This window comes from Nematolebias whitei, chromosome 1 (assembly GCF_014905685.2).
Source record: "Nematolebias whitei isolate Nwh7 chromosome 1, NemWhi1, whole genome shotgun sequence".
NCBI classification, from domain to species: Eukaryota; Metazoa; Chordata; class Actinopteri; order Cyprinodontiformes; family Rivulidae; genus Nematolebias; species Nematolebias whitei.
Window position 1 is genome coordinate 41,696,219 of NC_056498.1, and position 7,596 is coordinate 41,703,814.

At 41.0% G+C, this 7,596-nt stretch overlaps 1 protein-coding gene across 1 annotated transcript in view; it reads left to right on the forward strand.

Moving 5' to 3' along the window:
• Window positions 1-1,690, forward strand: part of LOC119410356 (endophilin-A1) — a gene marked incomplete at its 5' end in the record, with an annotated part of 6,863 nt that extends 5,173 nt beyond the window's left edge. The window contains 3 exon segments of the mRNA XM_037677270.1: window positions 831-934; window positions 1,033-1,163; window positions 1,264-1,690. Of these exon segments, the coding sequence (XP_037533198.1) occupies window positions 831-934; window positions 1,033-1,163; window positions 1,264-1,460 (432 nt within the window).
• Window positions 1,691-7,596: the final 5,906 nt, after the last annotated feature.

Sequence of the window (7,596 nt, forward strand, 5' to 3'; positions counted from 1 at the left end):
ATGTAGCAAAAGGCTAGCTTAAAGGTAAATGTAGCAAAAGGCTAGCTAAAATGTAATCTCAGAAGTCTAAAAGCTGTAGTGGCATAGTGCTAGCTAAAACTACCAAAAGGCTAATTAAAATCGAAGAGTAGCAAAAGGTTAGCTAAAGGCTAATGTAGCACATTGCTATCTAAAAGTAAAGAACAGAGCTAAAATCTAAACATAACAAAAGGTTAGCCCAAAGCTAAAAGTTAAAAAGGCTAAAAGCTAAAACAGCAAGTGCAAGCTAAAATGACCAAAGGGCTTACTAAAATCTAAAAGTAGCAAAAATCTGTCTAATAGCTAATGTAACAAATTGCTAGCTAAAAGTAATAAAAAGCTGAAATCTAAAAATAACAAGGCTAGCTAAATGTAGCTAAAGCGTCTAAAGGCTTACTAAAGACTGAAAGTATCACGAGAACACAAACCCAGAACCAGCTGCTGAAGCAGATGTCAGAGAAATGTTTCGAAGGAATTGAAGAGATTTTAATGTATTTTAAGTTAAATAGTTTTTAAATTAATTTCTGAAGAATCAAAACTACTGAACATTTTTTACACTAAAACAAGAAATAAATTCATAATTAATCACTGTCCTTAGAAAGGACATACGGTTAATATTTATATGATTTTCACATTTAAAATGCCTGTCCTGTTGTCATGGTTACACATTTTTAGCTCTTTAGAAGCAGCAGTGGACAAACAAAAGACCAGCAGGTCTGTGGGATGTGGTACTGGTCCAGACTCTGGCCCAGCATGGACTCTAAGCTCGGCTTAGTGCTGGGAAACAAATTAAAAACGTGTTTGTGTTGCAGATAGAACAGGTGAGCCAGCTGGCAGCACTGGTCCAGGCCCAGTTGGAGTACCACAGCCGTTCCTCTGAAATCCTCCAACAGCTCTCCAGCAAGATGGAGGACAGGTATCGATCCGTCCTCCCACCTCAGGACAGAAATAAGGCTGAAGAAATAAACCTGCGTGGTTCCACTGAACGTTCTGCATATTCATCTTTTCCTTCAGGATAAAAGAAGTGTCCAGTAAACCCAGGAAGGAGTACACCCCCAAACCCAGAATGACCCTGGAGCTTCTGCCCCCCAACGAGAGCCACAATGGGGGGATCCACTCAGCCAAATCCCCCGGAAGATCACCAGGTAAATGGAAAGGTTCACCCCTCTGATGGGTGGTCAGGGTGGGACAAACCAGTGTGTGTGACAGAAAGACTCGCTTTCCTTTTTGTCTGTTTGCTCGCAGCACCGATGGACCAGCCATGCTGTCGAGCGCTCTACGACTTTGAGCCGGAGAACGAAGGCGAGCTTGGCTTCAAAGAGGGTGACGTCATCACCCTGACCAATCAGATTGACGAAAACTGGTACGAGGGCATGATCAACGGCCAGTCGGGCTTCTTTCCCATCAACTACGTGGATATCTTGGTGCCGCTCCCGCATTAGTGTCCGTCAGCGGCCCGATTCTTTCCCGTCTCGACCGAGACACCCGGAAAACAGCCTGTATCTGCAGAAATGACAAACCACGCCCTCTTTCTACTTCTTCTTCTGTGCTTCTGTGTGATTCTGCTTTCACAAAGAGGGAGAGGCGCTGGACAACACGAGACCTTAAAGAGACAGGATGAGAAGAGGATGGTTGTAGAGAGAGATGCGGTAAAGGAGGACTGAGAGAAACGAGAAGACGAAGAGACGATCATCTTTCAGAGCCTGGTGCGCAGCCTGGCAGCACCGGACACCCATGAGGCTTTGGAGTCTTGAAAAAGGCACGGTGTAAATGTATGTGCATGTCTGTCGGTGTGTTTCAGCTCGTGCTCCGTTCTGATGAAGCCGTCACACGTTCCTGCTCGTCACACAGCTGACGCCTTGTTTCCTATCTTCCTCTTGAGGTTTCTGTCTTTTCTACCTTGACTTGCCTTCTTGTGCTTTTCTTCAGACGTACGTGTTTCACCAACCGTCACTGGTGGCCCTACTTTCTCTCCTCCTCTCTATATATCTGCCTTCGTTGGCTAGCACTGCCTTTTAGCATGGCTCCATACGCTATGGAGACAATCGTCTTGTGTTCCAGAGTCGCAGAGGGTCCGTCAGACCTCTCTGTTGTTGAGACGATCTTGTCCTTGTTTTAGCTCTTCTCGTTGTGAACTCTGCTTTTCAAGGAGTACTACATAAACTTCAGCTCCGTGGCTGGATGCATGATGTGGCCACATTTATGGCGATTAGACACCAGGGACATTACGCTTTCACAAGTATACGTCTGGAATAAAGCTCTACTTGGAATGAGTTGCTTTCCAGGATGAAGTCACTTGTTTTTAACCTTTTATTTTATTTGATATTTAAGAGGGTTTTAAAAGCTTGAAGTGAAAGAAAACTTGTACCCCACAACCATCAGCTAAAATGAATAGCAAGGACCACTCTGAGTACACACTGGAGTAAATTACGGTTGTATACGTTGGCAGTTTGAAGTGTGTATCTGGAGCAGCTGCTTGCGGCGTTGTCTATTTTCTGGACAGATTTACAGATACCATAAAGAACCTTTTCATTCACAACGCTAATGATTAGATCCTGTTTTCCTACTCGGTTATTGATCACTGCCTCGCTGAAGTACACATACCTGTAAGTAAAACACAGGAATTTACAAATGATTTTAAATACAGTAATCCCAACAAGAACTAACACAACAAATGTCGGTGTTGGTCTGAATCAGAATATCCAGGAAACAGTTTCTGTAAATTATAGAATTGTTACGTAATCAAATGGTCTTGCCATCGCCAAGGTTTTTGATTTTTGACCAATCAATGGAACAAAATCTGATAAAAGTCGAACAAAACAAGCAGCAGCTTGATGTAGTGAGTGTTTCTGTCTGAAAACCTCGTGGCGCCTTTAGTTTACTGGAACCAGGCTTTACAGTCGCAGGCTACTGGAACCAACAAACGTTGCTTTGTAAGGTTGTGAGTTTTCTCCAAAGAACATCGAAGCTGTTCAGTCGGGTTGTGACGGTAGTCGGGTCTTTTTTGGGACGTTTGTTGGTTTGAGTTTTGAAATGTCGGCATTTTGGGCCAAGCAAACCAGAACTACATTTTTCTTTTGGTTCAGTCAAGAAAAATCAAACAAATGTGAATGCACCGTTGAATTTCTGTAGAACGTACTAGAACAGGGGTTCTTAAACCACTGTACCCATATTACCTGTAGTGTGCAAGCTTTCTCTAGTGGTACTGACATCACCCAGTTTACAAGTTCGGCTAACGGCTTGTGCCTTCGTCCTACAGGAGCAAGACCATCGAGAGTCCAAAAAATTAGCCAAATTTTTCCGCAATCTTTTGGTGAGCAGGCAATGATCTTTGAGGTTCTCCAAAGATTTCTCAGTGATCTTTCAGTAAACGCCATGTTCTCCGTGGTCTAAATCAAGTTTTGATCTGTCACTGTTCGTCTCTCAGAATGCTCAGCGATCTCTAAGATCACTCAAGGATCTTGTACAATTCCATTAAAATTCAGAAAAAATAATTTACCAGTAGGTCTCTAGAGCATTTCAGCACAAACAGGTTTTAAGGCTGGGGGAGTTGGAGACTGCAGAGATTCTTGGTCACTCGGGGGTTGTGCAGTGGTCTCCGTCCAGTGGAACAGGGATCCTTAAGGCTTGTGTGTGGTCTCTGTAACGGCAAACCCTCTGGAACCTTTTTAATGTCCGTGTTGTTATGTTCTTTTTTTTTATGTGCTCCAGCTCCACATTTTGTTTAAGAGGCTTATTGTTGTGCAAGTCAGTGGTGCAAAAAAACAAATTCTGGACTGCACATGGTCTGCCTTAAAGGTTTCTACAGATCCTTGTAGACCGATCCAGGGGACAAATTCACAACAAGCAGGCTCACAGTTGGGTAGATGCATATATCAAGTGGTATATACTTCTTAAAAAACTGTCCAGTGTCATTTTTCATAGATTTAAAACCTTCGGCTTTGTTGTTGCCGTTTTTGAAGTCCTTTCATGTGTCTGAGCTGTGACTTTAAAGAGGCATCGAGTTTAACAAAAGCTGTTTGAGGCGGTCCTAAGGGAGGTACCTAGAGATCCTACCCTTCTTTGGGGGTGATACGTATGTGGTTTAAAAAGTTTGAGGACCACTGTTGTAGAACATCCTGGCAGCCTTTCTGCCCGTGGAAGGATGAAATTCTACAAGCTTGGTGTTGCTCACAAACTTTTTAACCTTACTGTGTGGTTCAGAAATCTTTGGTTATTCGGAGCTAGTTTCCTTACACAGTTCCAAAGATGTTTCTGTAGTCACAAGCACTCAGAGTTCCCATTGGGATTAGCAAACAGTCACTGTTGGTGGTGGTAAATATAGTCCATGGTTGTGCTGGTTGGAGTTTATCGTTACCAGAACAGCAGAAACGGTACAGTTGCTACAACCGTGACTCCCATTAGAAGCTATATACCCACTGAGTTTCTGTCATCAGCAGTATTCTTTATAAAGTGTTTCAAAAAGATTGTTGGAAACCTGTGAAACGTTAACTGTTGGATGCTCTCAGCTGTTTACCCATGTTAAGCTATACAAGTGGTGTTAACGTTACAGTGCCGGTAATCTGATGTGTATGGTTTTTGAAGTTGGTTTAGCTACATGTTACCATTTTTTAAGCTAGAGGACACGTTCAGATTGTGGATTGGTTCAAAGTTTAATTAATGGTTAGGATAGTAATTTTTTACTCTGCATTACTGTATAGGAATCTGTACTAGCATGGCTAATGCTAATGAGCCAATAATGGCTGTTCGGCCATTTTCGTCACATTCCTGCCTTTGTGCTTTAATGTTGCAGTATTGAGCAGTGCTTAAAATTATTTAGTGGTTGAATACCAAATACCTCATATTAAATGTAACATTTAATATAAAAACTGGTTAAAATAAATCATTTTGATCGCCTCTAAGCAGTGTTTTTATTTGTAACCTAACATCTATTCTAACACACGTCAGCAGTTGTTTTAAATGGACAACAAAAAATACGACCGCTGAAAAAGATGAGGATTAAAATATAATCTTTACATTCGGTTTTTAAATATCATTATTTTGTCTAAAGTGAAATAATTCTTAACATTTCTAAAGTACATTTTGGTGTTTAAAAAAATCATGTTGACTGAATACAGATGGTTATGTCGCAATCAAAATTACTAGATACTTACTACTAGTTACTAGATTATACCTCAAAAAGTACTTATTGGTAATCAAAAAAACTAAATCACAGATGAAGAGGTAATATGTCATACAATGTTTTGGTTGGAGGAAATTATGTAAATATGGAAGCTTTTATATTTTTAACACAATAGTAACATTACAAAACGTACATTTCAAACTAATGGCCATTAAAAAAAAAACTACATGGCAATAACCTATAATGTAACAATAATCGCAATGCTTCAATAAGACCTGGGCATTACCCGATCGATCGATCATTATCTATCTATCGCTAGCCACCTAGCAAGCTAGTAGCTACTAGCGTGTTAGATGGCTAACTAAAAAGCTAGCTAGTAAGATACTGTAACGAGATAGACATATAGTATTTTATACTAGCTAGCTTGCTAAACCTAATAAGCTAGCTAATAAGTCCGCTACCTTGCTAGTAGTTTATTCATGTGTCCATCTGTCTAATAGTCCAATCGTAGCTAATAGCTGCTAGCTAGCTAATAAGATAACCAACTAAAATAGCTATTATACTAATAGCTACTAGCTAATAGCTAGCTAATAGGATAACTAACTAATAAGCTAGCCAATAAGGCATCTACCATGCTATTAGCTAGTTGGATAGGCTTGCCAATCAGTCTAATTATCTATTAATATAGTAGATAGTATCTAAAAGCTACTAGCTAGATAGCTAATAAGATAACTAACTAAAATAGCTATTATACTAATAGCTACTAGCTAATAGCTGCTAGCTAGCTAATAGGATAACTAACTAATAAGCTAGCCAATAAGTCATCTACCGTGCTATTAGCTAGTTGGATAGACTTGCCAATCTGTCTAATTATCTATTAATATAGTAGATACTATCTAAAAGCTACTAGCTAGATAGCTAATAGACATGTATTTATCTCGGTAGCTAACTCACTAGCTCGCAGTCAAAGCACATGTGTGAATATGTTCGGACAACCGGGGCAATATGTCACATTCACGCTTCAACGGTTGCAGGTTGTTGTAAGACGGGCGGTCTGGAGCACAGTTATGTTCAGTGCTTTATTTTAAATTTTCATTCACTTTGTTTGTTTGTAACTTACATGTCTGAAAAACTGGATGTCCAGAGTCTTACCTGTGGGAAGTTTAGAGCCGCATGCAACTGAACCGCTTGACGTGCAAAAAGAAGTCAAAATAACACAAAGGAGATGTTTGTTCCATCAGCTGTTGGTGTGCAGATAGCTTCATTTATTTGCTCATTCAAGTTTATCATGCAGTAACTATTATTTATGACACACTTAAGCTATATTCATGTAGCACCCTTCTATAAAAGTGCTTTATTTTTGTTAAAGGCTTTAGTTAATTTTCCTTCCTTGATGTTTTTTAATTTTCCGGCTGATTTGTCCTCTATGGCAACATGTAACCTAACCTCAGGAGGGACCGGAGAACCGTGTTGCTCTTCATGTCCTCCGTTTCACGGGGTCAGACCTCGGCCACGTCGCCTGCTTCAGCTCAAACGTCCCGTTAAAATCCAAACCTGCAAACCGAGGCTTCGTCTCTGCCGCCGTTCAACCGTGAGAGGAAACGCAACGGATTGGTTGGAATAAACTTTTTAAGACTTTAGGATACAAAGTTGGGATTTTTAGGACGAGGTCGCTGCGTTTTAAAGCGGTTCTGTCAGATGTTTACAGGGTTCTTCCTCTGCGTGTTGTAAAACTTAAATGTAACAAATGTTGGCATTTCAGGAGGCCTAAAAATGACGACGGCACCTGAGACGAGTGGCGTTTTAAACCAATCGATCTGTTTGAATCTGCTTTCCTGCCCGCTGGCAGAAACAAACCCTGCTGTGGTCTCCTGGAGCAGATGAATGTGGCCTCGGTCTGACCCGGTCTGACCTGGTCTGACCCGGTCTGACCCGGTCTGACCTGGTTAAACTGTCTGCCTTGTGACTGTATAAAAAAATAAAACAGAATTATAGCTCACGCTGACGGACCCGGCTGTCCTCTGGGCAGCTAATGTGTGTATGTAAATATAGACACAACTTGTTGCTATTTATTTGAGTACTGTACATATTTATTTAGGTATTTATTTATTTATTATTTATTTACTGGTCACCTGTGGCACATTGGGTGGTTGTGTGACGTAGAGGTGGTTTGTCGGTGGGGTTTGGAAACACGACGCTGTGATGCCGTCGCGCTCCTCGGTTTGGACAGATGTACTCTCAGACCACTGTACGTGTTGCTGCTTGTCGTGAAGATGATCTACGATGTAATAAAAGATTAACAGTAAACGCTGCCGACGGCAGGACTCCACTCTGTTTTCTTCAAATAAATATCAGTTCACATCTTTTGTGGTGGGATTAAATATTGTAAGGAGAATATAATCTCTCTTCTCCTCTTCCCCTGCCCAGGTTGTTGCTCGCAAGGAACAAACGTTTAT